Source organism: Archocentrus centrarchus, chromosome 9, assembly GCF_007364275.1.
Source record: "Archocentrus centrarchus isolate MPI-CPG fArcCen1 chromosome 9, fArcCen1, whole genome shotgun sequence".
NCBI classification, from domain to species: Eukaryota; Metazoa; Chordata; class Actinopteri; order Cichliformes; family Cichlidae; genus Archocentrus; species Archocentrus centrarchus.
The window spans coordinates 14533833-14551371 of NC_044354.1; the positions used below are offsets into that span (position 1 = coordinate 14533833).

At 41.4% G+C, this 17539-nt stretch overlaps 1 protein-coding gene across 1 annotated transcript in view; it reads right to left on the reverse strand.

Annotated features, from left to right (window-relative positions):
• Nucleotides 1-17539, reverse strand: part of sgsm1a (small G protein signaling modulator 1a) — a 33456-nt gene that overhangs the window by 5767 nt on the left and 10150 nt on the right. Inside the window, exons 3-20 of the mRNA XM_030738180.1 lie at nt 16590-16665; nt 9198-9360; nt 8757-8909; nt 8599-8666; nt 7730-7875; nt 6514-6651; nt 6193-6317; nt 5616-5683; nt 5349-5512; nt 4803-4938; nt 3838-3967; nt 3281-3345; nt 2774-2919; nt 2217-2345; nt 1950-2132; nt 1638-1703; nt 323-1375; nt 101-225 (exon numbers count right to left, since the gene is read on the reverse strand). Of these exons, the coding sequence (XP_030594040.1) occupies nt 101-225; nt 323-1375; nt 1638-1703; nt 1950-2132; nt 2217-2345; nt 2774-2919; nt 3281-3345; nt 3838-3967; nt 4803-4938; nt 5349-5512; nt 5616-5683; nt 6193-6317; nt 6514-6651; nt 7730-7875; nt 8599-8666; nt 8757-8909; nt 9198-9360; nt 16590-16665 (3134 nt within the window). The remainder of the gene's footprint in view (nt 1-100; nt 226-322; nt 1376-1637; nt 1704-1949; nt 2133-2216; nt 2346-2773; nt 2920-3280; nt 3346-3837; nt 3968-4802; nt 4939-5348; nt 5513-5615; nt 5684-6192; nt 6318-6513; nt 6652-7729; nt 7876-8598; nt 8667-8756; nt 8910-9197; nt 9361-16589; nt 16666-17539) is intronic.

The following is a 17539-nucleotide window of genomic DNA, read 5'->3' on the forward strand; positions in this document are numbered from 1 at the left end:
CAATAATAATGAGAACCCTCCTGTTTTGATATAGCTGGAGAAAATGTGAGTTTTCCTGTTATCAGCCTTCAGTATGTCCCTGCTGCTCTCACTGTTTTACCTGCACATGATGTTGCGCAGTTTCTCCAGGTTGGCAGGAGTAAAGTACCAGTAGTTTCTATCACAGCGCTGGACGTCCTTTTCAATGCGGTGCAGATTCAGTGTATACAAGTCCAAAAGTTCTTGCTGAAATAGATAAAATAATATTCATGTATTAAACATATGGTTATTTGATTTTCTTTAGCATAAATTAATTTTCTTTCTTAAAAGAATATTTCCATACAGAGAAAGTACTCCCAGCTGACACTTCAGAGGTCACTTGGGTCTTCATGTTTTCAGACGCAGCCAGAGAGTCAAAGGGAGGGTAAAGGCTCTCCATCTCTGGCTCTGACAGGTTGGACTCAGTGCCCTCTGGACTGAGCTTTCCCTGTTCCTCCTTCTGCCTGAGCTTTACGTGAGGGGGCGAGTTCTCAGAGGAAGACGAGGTTTCACAATGTTCCTTTCTGCTCCAAGGCACCATGGAAACTTTGGCTTTGGGGATCTCCTCCATCTCTATGGCTGAGGGAGACTCATCAGACTCGGTCATGATGTGAGCCTCCTCTTTCTGAGAGGCACTGTAGGCTTCTCTTGCTCTCAAGACTCTGGTGTCTGTTGAGAGAGCGAAATTTTCCATTTCAGGAGCCCCAGGACCTTTGAGTATTTTTTCTTTCCCTTCTGTCACTAAAACCTCTTTACTTGTCTTTGATTCATCCACTTCCTTCATCTTTTCCACATTTGTTTCTTCGAGCTTTGATGCTTCTTTTCTCGCGTCCAATGTCTCTAAAGATTGGTTACCTTTAATGTTCCTATCAAGGCTTTTATCTTTAAGCTTGGTCCCCTCTGCTTTAACAGCTTGTGACTCCTCAATATTATCTTTTGTTTCAGGCTTTAAACTCGTCTCTTTTGTGTCTGTGTTACCACCTGTTTCTGCAGCATGTTTTGAAGTTTTGGTCACATTGGAGGCCCTTTTGTCCTTCGCTTCACCTTCCCCCTGGCTGTCCCTTTCCACTGACAGACCTTCACTCTCTCCCCCTGTGGATTTGATAGAGCTCTGTGACAATTGAGGGACAGCTGCAGATCTCGGGGTTGTATCAGGTGCAGCGCTGCTGTCCTCTGTGCTGAAGGAGCCATCCGACAGACCAGAGGTGATGGAGAAGTTGCGAGAGGAAGGATGTCCAGAGTCAGGAGAGCTCGTCCCGTTCTGCAGAGCTCCATTGGGCATCTTGGGCATCTGTTTGGCTTCTCCATTCTTGGGCTCTGTCTCAATCTGGTCCACCTCCTCTACAGACTCAAACACCTGAAAGAACAAGCCAAAGGGAAGCAGGCTACTCCAGGGGAAGGGTTTGGAGGATGTAAAGAACTAGCAGAAGAGAAGGTAGAAGTGAGGAGTTTTGGTTCAAAATGCTGAGATCACATGGATAGAGTGACAGAAATGGATGATAGAAATACAACATTAGTGTTTTGAAAACTTACAAAAATATCTTCACTGGTTTTAAAAGACCATCTTTAAAAGACAAAGAGACCATTCTGAAAGCCAAAATCTGGTGAGTTTTGGATACCTGTGTGCTGCTGCTGGAATCACTCTGCAGGCGAGCCAAACTCTGCCTGTCTGAGCTCTGGGAGGACTGTGTTTACAGAATACAAGACATTTGTGAGAAAAAGGGTGTAAAAGGCACAATTCAAGTTCCAAAACTGTAAAACCAGCAGTAACCTTTAGTTCTCCATCTTCTCTGTCATTATACTGGGATGAATTACTAGTTACGGTTACAACATATCAACATTTCTTTGCACTAATTCCTTTTTAGTGTCAGACTACACTGAGCGTTTGTGTTTTTCCTGTAAGGCTGCATGTGTACGTGCTGCTGTTTTACCTCATTGCTCACAGTGGAATCGTGATGCTTTATCTTCTGACTGTAACTATCCATGCTCGCACCGGAGGAGCACTTTGCCAACGCTGCAGCGTGCTGCTCTTTTTCTCGCTGGCGGACAATCTCCTCACAGCTGAGCCACTCACACATGGTCTGCTGGTAGCACACTCTGACCTGATCATCCACCTGTGATAAAGGTAAGGGATCAGGGGTCAGTGATTAGGTAGGAAAAGCTTCTGACACAAAACCTTAATCACAGAAACAACAAACCTCCTTCCTCTCAGCCTCTGACATCCCAAACTGGTAATGACCGAGCAGAAAAGGCCACACCTCTTTCCTCAGCGATGGGTCCACACCACCAAAGTACACCAGACGCAGCAGCTCCTGCTCCTTGTAGGCCTGAAGAATCAAGACAAGCAGTCGATGAACTGCATGATTAAAATGTTCATTAGTGCTTCAAAACAACAGAGGCTACAGACTGCTACTGCTGAAGTAGCTACCTCAGTAGTGATCAAATACTAAGAACAAATCAGTTTGAAATGTTTGGCTAATAAACCATTTTTAAAATTTTCAATGTGAACTCTTTTCCTCCAGTAAATGTAACTGATGTTCAAATAACCTGTAGATAAGGAAGCTGAGATTTACAGAGCCACCCATCATGTGCACTGCTGTGAGATTAACAGTGTGAACCTCATTTTAGGAGAGGATGAATACTGATGAGATAAAAGACTGACAGAGTGAAGGGGACTTGCTGCGAGTGTGTGTGTGAACAGAATAAAGTTAAAATTAAGTTTGTGTTGCAGTAAAGTGACATCAGAGGTGCTTACTGTGCAGTCCTTGAGGAAAGTCTGCCACACGTCTGCGGTGAGGCCTCCAGAGGCATCGCAGGGCACGTCGGGGGCCACAATGGTGTGATTTACGAGAGCAGAGAGGTGTGTACGCACAGTAGAAAGGTGACGGCAATATGCCAACCCTGATTGACAGTACAGTTAATTATTGAAGAAGCAAAAGCATGTGATAAAATGCTTTTTCATAGTAAATGTGAAAAGATTTTTCAGGGTATACATTATGGCTCAGTCACACTAGAGTAAAAATTGGATAATTTATAACTGCAGACAAGATTGACAACTCATTGCAGTCAATCTGAGTCAGTCTGCACCGATGCTGCGCTCTGAATGTAAGCAGTTCATGTGAATTTCTGCTTAACATGAATTCTTCGATGCAACCATTTCAAAGTCAGCAAGATTGCAAGATCATTTCACACGGTTGCAATAATTTTGGTCGTGCAACCACTGCTTTTCCTAGTGTGACTGCAGTATTAAGTATTCACATACAGCCATAAAATGCCCTGGAGATGATCTGATACTTCATGTTGTCACATAGCAGCTTCAGAGGAGTCCTGCAGAAAGACAGAACATACATGATTTTACATGTAGAGAAAACACAAAAGACTATCCTGTTCTTCTTACTTTAGACACTATCATTAAACCAATTATTAAGTGCAAGCAATTCATATTCTCCTGAACATAAGATATCCTCTATCTAATGTAGAGTTCATTACTGTGCTGGGGCTGACCTTTTCTGAAATGATAAACTGTTGCGCTGCCATATAGAACAAATGAGCCCAGCAGCTTGCCTTATTTTCACAACTCTCTACCATTTTCTCTGCACTGCTTATCACTAATTCACTCAACACGTTCCTATTTCACTGAGGTAAATGTCATAGAATTGTCTTCTGGGTAATTGCTGGGTTCTTGTATCTTGCTTCCATCCCCAGTATTGTGGAGGTTGTCAGGTGTGCTGGTGTATCACAGCAGCCTTCAGGACTTTCACAGCTTCACAGTCTTAACACAGTTCTGTCTAGCTTGGGGTGTTTTTTTTTACCTCTTACCTCTCATGGTTACATCCCTTGGGTGTCGCCGCATCAGAGAAGCTCCCCTGAGAGCAGGAGGAACACGAGGACTTCCTGAGAGTGGGATGCCACATCTTAGCTCCCTGATCCATCAGATCTGGAGGAGTCACTGCAGCACACACACACACACACACACACACACACACACACACACCACACACACACACACACACACACACACACACACACACACACACACACACACACACACACCATCATAATCATTTTAGAGCAGTATGCTGCTGAGGCTTTCAAGAACAATTATATTTGCACTTTAAAATATTTTTGCTGAAGCAGAATTATGCAGATCACTTGTGACCTGCTTATGCTTGATTCCTGCTAGGGCGAAGAAAAAAAGCACACATACCAAAACATTTATGCAGTCATGAAGCATGAAGTCATCATGTTTAATTAAATTAATATAGAGAAGAAGTTCAATTAAGCAAGAAACTTTTCTCAATTCAGGAGCCATATTTGATCAGTTGTCCACCATTCACCTAATAAAATGTTACTGTGCCATGATGCAATAAAGGAGGTGTGAAGCATTGTGGCTTTATTGACACGGCACATCAATAAACATTTCCGAAGGCGCAGGACAGGGCAGGAGGATATTAGATGCAAGGAATTAAAGCAAGGCAAAGCTGACAGATGGAAAGACGAGCCGAGGTGTGACAGTGTTACAGCTGCTTCCTGTGAGTGAGGGGGATTCTTCAGGACAGCTGCAGGACCTCTTGGGTACAACCAGGGTCCCTGTTTTGATGGGGGACTTTCCAATCGGTTGGAGGGAGAGGGATGAAGTCAGACGGGGAGGATGGGTTACAGTCACTGCAACAAACAACCGGCAACATTTTCATCAAAATGCAACTATGTGGAGAAGCCCCTGGGCCCCACTCATGTTAATTTACCTCACTGGGGGTGGGGGTGGGGGGTGGGGAACGACTCACCAAACTCTGACTGACTGTTTGGAAAGAGGATTCGGAAGACATAGTCTGTGGCCTCGTCCTCCTCCTTATCGGAGACCGAGTCTGAGGATCCAGATCCCTGAGGAACCCTCTTTCGAAGCTTAGGAAACACCTTTCCCTGCAACAAGGAAAATAACTAATGCCAACAACAAAAATGCTCAGCCACCAAAGCCCACATAAGCCATTCCTATGAAGTAAAGATGATTAGTGTCTGTATGATTAAGCCTATTAATAGTGGCTGCACATGCGTGGGTGGTTTTCTATTCAGTTCAGTTAAAGAAACATTAACAAAGCTATTCAAGGTCTAACAAAATACTCCATTCATCTAAGTAGACACTGAGCCACACTCATTCATCAATATCTCCCTGCACAATGTTTTAAAGAGGCTGTGCATCTACTCCCAATTCAAGATGTCTTTTTTTTTTATTGATTTATTGATTGGATGAGACTGACAAGCACTTTATTTATTTGTGTGGAAGAATACCACAATAAATTATATGTGTTGTGAGAGAGCTCTCCTGTACTGACCTTTCCCCTCTGGGACCAGAGTGGAGGGTCCAGCTGGCCGTGGGGAAGGAGGCCATTCTCAAGGCAGGAGAGGAACTGGAGCAAATGGCCTCCTTTAGGGAAGCGAAGTGGAGGTCTTTGGATCCCATCCTGACTGACCAGCACTACTGTCCCCCCACTGTCCACTACAAGACGAACAGTAGATGTTTTTAATTAAATTATTCATAGGACAGTAATAACCTGCAAACTCAGAGTTACAATAGTGATATAAAGTTAGTTTGCACCCACCTTGTTGATGACAATGCAAATAAACTATCTCCTCTAGAGGGATTGTCATGGCATAGTCCCAGTAAACGCTGAAAAATATTGACATGAAACACAATCAGTAAAGCTTTAACACTGACTATTTAAGCACTGGATACTGGATAACAGTAAAAAAAAATACATTGTAAATATTTATGTAAAAAAGGGGACATTAATTTTTACAGCTGACAAAAAATGTAGCTGAGAGTGTATCTAATGCACTCACAGGTATAACATGAATTACTAGTTTGACAGGTGTCTAACAGTGTCTCAGTCAATAAACCAGCTGCTGAATGCTGGTGTGCTGAAAATGAGCCTCATCAGATCAGCACCATTTGTTTATTCAGCACACTGAGCCCTTGAGCAGCACACAAACACACTGCATTATTCAGTAACACCCGTGTGTTAAACAAACAGCACAGCAATGAAGAAATAATGCGGTGCTTTATACGTCTTTGTGGAGGCAATTTACATCCTAGATATTCTTGGTGTAAGATGCATTACTGGCACGCTTCAGAGACACTATATAATAATATTCTTTTAGAGATGGGTAAATTTGCACCTGCGTTCGTAGTCCAAATCTCCAACAGAGCCGTTCATGAGCTGATTGGGTGTCCACTTCAGTGTCATGATTTCAGCAGTCTGGTGCAGAGACAGGTAACCTGGGATAGCCTCCATATCGTCCCTCTGAAAGAGCCACGAGGATTCACGTGACCATATATTTGTATGTAATAATGAATGTAATAGATAAGGCAATTTCATTCATGTTTTTTTCTTTTTTAAAGAAAAGCATTCAGTAGTTTTAGTGTAAAAAACAAAACAATTATTTTATTTTATTTTATTCCAAAACAATATAAGTACTTAGGTGGATTCAGACAGTTACCGGTTGTACGAGCACGTTGTTCTTGCCAAACAGTAGTGTTGCCCTGTTGTTTTGATGCAGCGACTCCACATATTCACGAGCTGATGGTGAGGGGGAAGGGCGTTCATCCATGCTGCTGCTGGAGTGTCGCTTTTGGATCTGCACAGTGCGCACACACACACACACACACACACACACACACACACACACACACACACACACACACACACACACACACACACACACACACACACACACACACAAAGTACATCAAGTTAGATCACAAATTTATGACTTAAATTCATTCATTCATGTGCACCAATGCAGCCTCAGTCATTCCTGATGTCCAAAACCAGTCTGATTTTGCTTGGAGCACACGCATGCATCTGTAAGCCCTGCGGTGTTTAGGATAGGCCAAGTTGACCTGGTTCACTCTTAACTTGCCAACTAAATAAATGTGATTGTCTGCGATACACTCTGTTCTATCTCCTGGGACACACTGTGCTTCACTCCTTGCGGCAATCTTAGCAGGGCCTCCAGTCAGACAAACACTATCTCAGGAGGGAACGTAACTGATAGTCTGCTGAAGCGACGCAGCTAATATCTTTTTTTTGTTCTGGGGGGAATTTAAAGGAGCTACTGGATATGTAGCTCCTTTAAATCCTGTCCATTCTTGTTGGTCCCAATGAAAAATTTTGCATCTTCAACTCTGCCACCACCAGGTCAGCCTCCTGTCTTTTTGTCAGCACCACCATCTCCAAACCATACATCCCAGCCATCTTGTAAACCTTCCCTTTCACTCTTTTGCTATCCTTCTGTCACAAATCACCTCTGACACTCATTTCCACCCATTCCACCCTGCCTGCCCTCTTTTCTTCACCTCTCTTGTGCACTGTCTGTTGCTTTGGAGGTTGACCTCAGGTATTTAGACTCATCTGCTTTCACTATCTCTACTCCTTGCATGTTCACCTTTTCACATGTCTCCCTCTCATTCACACACATGTATTCTCTCTTCCTTTGCTGACTTTCATTCCTCTTCTCTCCAGAACATACTTCCACTTCTCCAGAGTCTCTTCCACTTGCTCCCTACTCTCACTACAGATCACAATGTTGTCTATAAACATCATAGTCCACTGAAACTTCTGCCTGTCCTCATCTCCCAGCTTGTCCATTTTAGTACTATTATAACATGTTCAAAATAAAGCATTATTTATCTATCTATACATTTAATACTTACACACAGTGCGGGCCTCTTTGTGGGAGAATCCTGCCTGCACAGGCCACCGTGGATACGATGTCTTTGTACCAACTCGTCAGCAGACGGATCTGTCCAGAAGTGGTCAGCTGTCTTCATCTTTGTGTATTCCAAAGCACAAGGTCCAACTGTCATGATGAAAGAGTACAGTTAGACAATAGAAAGCTGTATAGTTTTATTAAGCAACAGTCACTATGAAACTTAAGTACCTAAAAATTGAAAAACAGAAAAAAGGAATTGTTAATTTATGATTCACTCCCAACCAGTTTGCCTGGAAAACCCTTAAGTGTTAGGTACTTGCAACCCCTCAATACAGGCTGTCGTGTCTAGAGTATGTATATTGTATAGAGTATGTGTATAGAGTATAGAGTATGTGTATAGAGTAAATGTCAAGCAAAAATCAATCTAAAAACTAAAATAAAATAGCAGAAATTTTTTTTTTTCTGCTGTCCTGTCTTGTTGATCAGCCCGTGACCCCTTTTGGTTGGACACAACTGCTTAAGGGGGCAAGCATGCTTGCATATTGCTAGAGACAGGTGGCAGTTCTTCTGCCTCCAGTGAAAACAATTTTCATTGTCCACTGGTGAGAAAACACTGAGTGCCTGTGTTGCTGCAGAACAGATGTATACCTCTTAACTTTTCAGCAGTTTATCATTTGGTCACAAGTACAAGTTCAAAGAATACTGAAACAGCATGAAGAGCTGTTTTCTTGATTGGACAATTAGAAACAGCTTTGTAAGAAAGGGTGAGGAAACATAACGTCCTTGTTCTATATACTTTTTCCTAAACCATAATCTTATATGTTCATGTAAGCGATGTTGAAATACTACTAATGTCAGTGCTATAATTACCTAATAAAGATGCAAGGATAGGTCCGTCTACAGGGTCCATGAGAACAGCCTCTTTCTCATAGTATTTACTGGAAGACAAATGTGAAAGGGGGATTTTGAGGAAAGACAGTAATCTTGCAACTCACTTGGACAAGATGTCGTTTCCCATCTCAAATTACCTGCTGTTCTCCACCAGGTAGAGGACAATCTTGTCTAGCACCTTCTCGAAAAGAGCTGTCCTTATCCACAGGTTCTTGACTACTGGCGGGGTGAGGCTGGGCAGTCTGGGCATCTTGCGAAGGCTGTCTTGACTTTGCAAGCTTTGACTTCGTCTGCAGAAGGGAAAAATTTGCAAATTGAAAAGTATGACAAGGTTTTTAGAACTCCATGAAGTAAAACCCCCATCTGCATAAAACAAATACAGTGGCATCAGTGACTCATGAATAAAAAAAGCCTATAAACATGAATTATTTAGAAGCTTTTCATCATAAAAAAACGGTCCTTCAGAGAGACAGCCATTTGTTTTCAGTGCTTTTGCTGGAACAACAAACAGGCTTTGGTGCAAGCTTTGAAGTCTGCTGTGATGTGTGAATATGAGCTGTGATGTATGCGTCTCGCACTTTGTCTCGATGATCTGCTCAAGCTCCTGGGCCTTCCTGCACAGCTCTTCAGCTGGGGGAAAGCTTTTCCCCACCTTCATGAAGAGCGCCGCGATCTTGTTGCTACGTAGAAAGCCCGCCGCTCGCCGCTTCAGCCCATGAAGGACACACGCTTCCACCGCAGCTGCATGTACAAAAACACAATATAATTATTAGGGTGCACTGATTACTAAGGTATGTCAGAAGAGCATAACAATATAGGCCACGCGAATCCATCATAATAATAAAATCATCAAACCCCCTCAGAGAGACAGGTGAAATGTAAAGCAGAAGAAGTCTTCTGTGTTCTTTTGTATTAAGTGAGTAAAATGCAATTTATTTTAAATACTAGGAAATAACAATTTTGTTTTTTTATCAGTTGGGGAAGCAAAATCACATCACATGGATGCACAGAAATACTGCGATACATTTGATGTCATCTGGAGTTGTATATTTTTACTCTCCTTTTTGCTTTGGTTTGAACCTGGAAAAAATATCTGGCATTTAAAATAGGAAATGTTTAGGCAACATACTCTATACTCAGAGATTTCACATCACAGATTAATTTAACCTACAGAAACATGTATTAGTGTAACTTTATTTCTAATGACTGAGATAATGCCAAAATACAACTTTTTATAACCAGCAGAAAGAAATGAGTTTGGTGACTTAAAATATTATCTTATACATAGCATTTTAATGAAATTAATTGTACTAACAGTCCCTTCAACATATCTAAGCTCCTGTTTTGGTGTGAAATTGTTTCTGTATGTTACTTAGCAATAATTATCAGGTATCTGTGGATTCCCCTTGCTAATCAAGTTTGTATTAGCTGATAACACATTCGAGTCTGAATATGGGCACCGGGCACTTTATTAGCTATACCTTGTATACCAGTTGTTTCCAACTTGCCTTCAAAACTGTCTTAATTTTTTGTGGTATAGATTCAACAAGATGCTGGAAACGTTCTTCATTGATTTTGATCCATATTGACATGATTGTATCACACTTGCTGCAGATGTGTCAGCTGCACATCAAGTCTCCCATTCCACCACATCCCAAAGGTACTCTATTGGTTTGAGATCTGGTGACTGTGGAGGCCATTTGAGTACAGTGAACTCACCATCATGTTCATTGAGATTAATGATATGATACATTATCCTGCTGGAAGCAGCCATCAGTGGTCATAAAAGGATGGACATGGCCAGCAACAATACTTAGGTGTTGTTTCCTCATTTAATTGTGGTGGCATTCAACCAATGCTCAGTTGGGTCTAAGGGGCCCAAAGTTCCCTACACCATTACACCAGCACCACCACAAATCTGAACCATTGATACAAGGTAGGATGGATCCATGTTTTCATGCTGTTTATGCCAGATTCTGACCCTACTGTCCAAATATCACAGCAGAAATTGAGCCTCATCAGACCAGGCATTTTTCCAGTCTTCTGTTGTCCAATTTTGGTGAGCCTGTGTGAATTTACGCTTCAGTTTCCTGTCCTTCACTGACAGGAGTGGCACCCAGTGTGGTCTTCTGCTGCTGTAGCCCATCTGCTTCAACGTTCGACATGCCATGCATTCAGAGAAGCTTTTCTGCATACCTTGGTTGTAACGAGTGGGCATTTGAGTTACTGTTGCCTTCCTATCAGTTTGGCCATTCCTCTCTGACCTCTACCATCAACAAGACATTTTTGCCCAGAGAACTAAAACTCAATGGACATTTTCTCTTTTTCAGGCCATCCTCTGTAAACCCTAGAGGTGGTTGTGTGGGAAAATCCCAGTAGATCAGCAGTTTGTGAAACTGCACCACTGCACATCCAAAGTCACTAAAATCACCTTTCTTCCCCATTCCGATACTTGGTTTAAACTTCAGCAGGTCGTCTCAACCGTGTCTATATGCCAAAATACATTGAGCTGGTGCCACATGATTGTCCGATTAGATATTTGTGGAACAAACAGTATAGGTGTGCCTAATGAAGTGACCATTAAGTGTATGGCCACGTCTGTCTCCAAAAAGACAACATGGTAACAGCCAAAATGCAAACATTGAGGCTTCAAAATGCAGAGTCCAAAACCAGTACGTGTCATGAAAGTACCGATGTCCATCTGTTGTGGGATATGTTTGCCTGTAGTTAATCATCACTCCATCCTGATGACCTACCTGTGTGTCTACCACTGATTCTCCAGCCAGTGTCCAGATTTATGCACAGTTTGTGTCCCATGTTAATCAATTTTAGTTTTACACACTGAAATAGCTTCTAAGCTGTACTTTTTGTATATTTGCATATTCTACATGCATGCACACATTTAGTGCATTTACATTGTAAATATGAAACATCTGGCATGTGTCCTGTTTGTTTTCTTGTTTGAGGACTGCATATTTCCTACATTGTTTCTCTGGTTTCAATACATTATTAATTATGTCAAACCATCACATAATCTTCCAGTTTATGCAGTAAGCGGTACACTGTTGAACCCATAAGTTAAAGCCATGTGGACACACTTGCACAATCACTTGACCATGGCAAAGAATAAGACACCCCGTTCCCTCTCAGGTCTACGTGGCAGCGCCTGGAGCTGTGTTGACATTTGAGTTCCCTTTCAGGACTAATCCCGCAGCTCTGTTCACATGGGTTCAGGGGAAAGGCTGGGGTTGCCATGGCAACTCCTGATGGAGGGATTGAGCATTGGGAGAGATGAGTAGAGGGAGGGAGGGCCAGCGACGACTAATCAGCATCATGATCGCTCTCTTTCCACCATCCTCACCCCATTAAACACCGTGTCACTCTTTTCTTCACCCCATCGCTTTTTACTGACTTTCTCTGTCACTGTTTAAATCTGGTTCACAGGATTTTACTCCAGTATAGGCATTAAAAGTCTCACTTTTTTCCCCCACTCCGCACATTCTTGCTCATTATCGCACATATCTTTCTAAGAGCAACATACCAAATGTCACGACTGCATCAAAAGGTCTCCAAATATACTTCATGCCCTTTACTCTTTCACCATTTCAGCTAAGTAGTCCTTGATGGCAAAGGTGAAAAGCAATAAACCTTTAAACTGCTACACTTTTATGGAAGTTTGCACCCATCTGCCAAGCTTGTGTCACAATCCCTGCATCCTCACTGAAATGAAATCCTAAAATTCAATTAAATTACAGCCAACATCTGTTTTAATAATTGTGCTAAATCATTTTAACACAAGTGAAGGAATTTGTATGAAGCTAATTTTTTTTATTTTCTTCAATACTGGAATTTCAACTTATTAAGTGAAGTAAATAGTTGTGATCTGAACTGTTTTCATACAGTTCAAATCACAAAAATTGTGTTGTGTGAAGAAAATGAGCATCACATGCACAGATTTAGTCCCTAATGGTGAAAACAACTAATACAGAAAATTGCCTCTAATCATCCTGTATCTGTGGCAACTGAGTGCATTAGGAGACTCTTGGCACTGACACAGCTGAACAACACTTCGTCCATGGCATTTGTGTTGTGGAGCTCGGCAAACGAACGGGAGAGAGTCTGGGCATCGTGTCCTCTCCTCTGCACTCTGTGTTTGTGGGAATGAGTCAGCACGAGGTTCCAAAAAAGTTAATAACAGCCTAATTTCAGTAAGATTTATGTTTTAAAACAGAGCAGAATGTGTTTGTTTTTCCTTGTTTTTTGTCAGATATAAAATATCACAACAAGAATGTGCGTATTAACCATCTCCGATACTGAGGAACCCTTGTTAGCTTCAGACTCTTCTAAATGCTTTCTTTTAGGCAGTTTATTTTTTCAGTTTATTTCTGTATGATATAACTGAGAGTGGATATCCTTAATATGGTAATCTCAGACACCTAGCTCTGGCTATAAGCAGAAAAGACACACCCACCTGTCCTTCAAACCTTCTGTTTGAGAGGAGCAGCCAATCAGAAGACATGCTGCTGGCCTCTTTAAAACCCCAGTAAGCCACAAATTTCCTGCTGAAAACTCTTGTTAATAAGCCTACTGTAGCCTCAAAAATTATTTCGAACTGCAAAAATTCAGTGAAGTGATTCAGATCTGTTCACAGAATGATTCAGTAGCATGGAGAACCACCTTTGGTAGCAATAATTTCAAGTCACTGTTATCTGTATGACTATCAGTCTCTCACACCATTGTGGAGGAGTTTGGGCCCACTCCTGTTAACAACGTGGCATCAGTTCATTGAGGTTTATGGCATTCATTTATAGACAGCTCTCTTAAGGTCCAATCATAGGATTTTAGGCAGCCTGAGGTCTGGACATTGACTGGATCATTGCTACACCTTAATTATTTTCTTTTTCAGCCATTCTATTGTAGATTTTCTTCTGTGCTTGGGATCATTGTCCTGATGTATGACTCAATTTCAGCCACGCTTTAGCTGCCAGACACATGGTCTCACATTTGACTGCAAGGCGCCCAGGTCCTGCGGCTGCAAAAAAACCCCCAAACCATCTCCCCCCTCCACCACCGTGCTTAAGAGTTGTTGTGAGGATTTGATTTGCTGTGTTTGGTTTTCACCAAATGTGGCGCTGTGCATTTTTTACATCTCCACTTTTGTCTAGTCTGTCCAAAGGACATTATTCCAGACACTGTTCAAGTCTTGTGGTTTGTTCTGATGTGACTTTGCACACCTAAGTGGTGCTTCCATGTTCTTTTTATAGAGAAGAGGCTTTCTTCTGGTAATCCTTGCAACACACGCCTGAATGCTTGAAACCAGCAAACTGTCAAAACTTCTGCTTTTGTAGAGGTGCTCACACTTGCCAATGATCAATTATTTTTATGGTACAGTGTTCAAAAGCATTTTAGATTTATTGCCATACTTTTTTTTTTTTTTTTTTTTTTTAAATGTCAGCGAACAGCTTTCACATTTACTCCACACTAACAACATTTTGAAGTCTGCCTGGGCAGCTCATCAGACTAGCCAGGGCTCTGGAATTTAATTGCTCCCCAGTGAGCTAGCTGAGTTCCTCTCCCATCTTCCACTCACTCTCATCTCTGTACAGACCACATCTGAAAGATGACGTGTAGATGAGAGGGGTCATCCTGCTGCTGCATTTCCACTGGTACTGGTATCATAGCAGTAGATGAAAGATGTACCTCAGACAGAACAGCAGCTATTAAATCAGGCTATTATATGATCCAGCAGATAATGTCCACAGTGCAGGCTGAGACTGTCGAAATTACACATGAAAGCACCACTGGAAACACATAAAGCACACAAAAATCCCCACAACACTGACAAGCATTGAAAAAAAAGTCTTTCAGTTGCACAGCAATAAAAACCGGGGGATGCTCTGTGACAAATTATTTTCATAAACCTCCTACAGAAAAATGAAACTATAAAAAAGAGATTTGGGGTAAGCCGATTACTGGATGGGAAGGATGTCCAACATCATTCACTTATGCTTGTTAAATAGATTCAAGCAGTGCAAATTTCTTTCCTACTATGATAATAACCCAAACAGGCTCTACATGGACATTATGAGGAAGTGAGTTTACATAAGAACCCTACCAGGAAACAAAAACTGATGTCTAAAACATCTTGACTGTACACTTCTTCATTTAAATTTTATATACCTCAGAGTGAATCTGTAAAATAATGATTCTAAGAGTTAAGTCACTGTTACCGTACCATCTAATTTACCTTTCCTTCTTTGGTGTTAATAAAACACTGTCTCACACTGCTGCAATTAGTCAGAGCAATGCAAGTGTGGAATTACAGGCCTATAGAGACCCACCAGACTCTCCTTATTATCACTGATTCGTCTCCTTGCACATTTTTGCACAATGGTACAATGATAATGACTCATTTATGCCACAGTTTTGGTTTTTTTAAATGGTTTTTGAATGCTCTGTTTATCTAGTCTTTTCTCCCTACTTTGTGATTTTTCTGCCTCTCTGTGTCACTGGTTTCACCTGCTCCCTGTGATTACGTTCTGAGTATTTACAAAGCAGCAGCCTCCAGGGCTGAAAAATGAAGCCAATGTGGATGAGCTGAGTGCAGTTCTTCTAGCAGCCACACAAGGCTGGCTCCAAAGGCAAGTTAATCCCCATGTACTCCAATATGAAACAGTTCAAAGCATGTTTTACAGACTGTGACAAAAAGAATGTTACGCTAGCACTTAACAATGCAGAGTCCAGTGGGTGATGTCACGCCGACTATGTCCGTCTTTTATATCCAGTCTATGATATTAACAGCTGTGACTTTCCCTTTTTTTAGTTAGGCTGTGGGTTTTGTGACATTTTTGTAAAATAAATACAAATAAGTTCCTTTGTTTTGGCCTAACCAATCATCCCCAGAGTCTTTCATTTAGGTTCTAATCTGAACACCATTAGAATTAATTTGCTTAGCTTTTCCTTCATGTTAATAATGATGGTCTGTGTTACAACATGCCATTTTTCTTCCATTTTAGTGCCTTACCAAGTCTCAATATAGGCCTTAACAACAGTCATTGTCTTTGCACACATTTAGTAAAAATATCACATTTTCTGCAAGCTGAGAGTCATTTTATTCACACTCAAATCCACAAATATATCTTGTTATTGATTACAGCCCTGGTCTGAGCCAGACATCTGATGAGGGTGACCACCTGCATGTGGGCAGTGTGTTTCTCGCACTAATCACACTGCAATCCAGAAGTGTGATTTGGAAGCAAGAACGATAACACTTGGTGAAACACTGAACTTTAAATATCTCTTATTTCTGCTGAACAATAAAGATACTCTTGTGCTGAAAGTGTGTAAATTCCAGCCTTTTATATCACTGCCCGTTGTTACTATCATCCATCCCTCCTTGAGTAAAAGCTAATCCTGTGACAAAGACCAACCTTACTCTAGTCTCTTCAGTCAACAATAATGTAAACCAATACATCATTTCTTTGAATGCACTGAGCATCTCACTGTTATCTCAAATTCTGCATGAGAATATCGATTAATGTAATGTTAGTTAAAGAAATCGTGACTACGGCAGCTCGTGGCAGTTTCAGTTCCAGCAGAAATGGAAGTGGTTAAATAAAATGTAAAATTTGGACATTCCCTCCTACTTGTGAGATGGGTGTTTGGCAGAATTGTATTAAGTGTAAATGACTAGTAGGATATAGGAAAGTATGATTTGCATGAAGGAACTTGGAGCAAGGCTTAATATATAAATGATACGATGAAGGTTGAGTTTCATGCTTGAAATGCATGAAAATAATAAGTAAAATTCAGGAGCAGGTGGCATAGTTAGATATTCAGAGGTAAAGATAAGCACGGAAAGGAGTTCTGAGTAACTTTACTGACATAAGCTGACATTAAGCCTTTTCGGAGTCGCTGAATTAGTTGGAAAACAAAAGCTGCACGATTTGTTTGTATGTTTGGTTACTCACCACAAAAGGACACAATATGGCTGCTGTCTTCATGAACAAATTTCCTGGTGACAGCTTCCTCCATAATCTGCTTCACCTGTCAATGACATGGCAGATGCTGGATGACTCATTCATTAATATGCCAAAACAAGGAAAAACATTCTGTGGCACAGAAAGAGAAATTTATTTCAGAGAAAAGGAGATTCAAAAATCTGATGCATTTTTCTGTATAAAAATGATACAAGAGACCAGAGCTCAGTGATAAACTGGGATTTGAAATTAAAGAGGAAGGAGAAAGAAAACACTGAAGAAGGAAGAGTGCATGTTAAGTTGGTGGATGAGTCACCAGCTCTCATCTCAAACTACTGGGAAATGGAGGTGATATATTTGGGGATGGTGGGACAAAAGGGGAGGGACGGGAGTTCATCACAGACCACTGTTTCTCACTGGGAGCAGCTGATTCTGTTGTGTCAAATGCTGATGACATACAAATGGGTTGCTTTTGCAGTTTGCTTTGGGTCATTATCTATCTGCACTATGAAGCACTCCCCAATCAGTTTTGCAGTATTTGGCTGAATCTGAGCAGAGAATATAGCCCTGTACACTTGAGAAATAAGCCTGCTACTTCTCATCATCAATTTATACAAGTGACCTGGTTCCACTGGCAGCCATACATGCTTATGCCTCTACCATGTTTGACAGATAACATGGTATTTTTTCCTCTTCTGGTACAAGTTCCCCTTGGTTTCATCTGTCCAAAGATTTTTTTCAGAACTATGCAGACTCTTTTAGATATTTTCTGACAAAGTGTAACCTGAGCTTCTTGTTCTAGAGTGTAATCAGTGGTTTGCACCTTGTTGCTGTCTGTCTGGTAGGTTTATTTTTCCTTTTCAGCCTCATCACGGCCTGTCTCACTTGCATCAACATCTCTTTGGATCGCATATTGAGAGTTCCAAAGGACAGTTAACAAA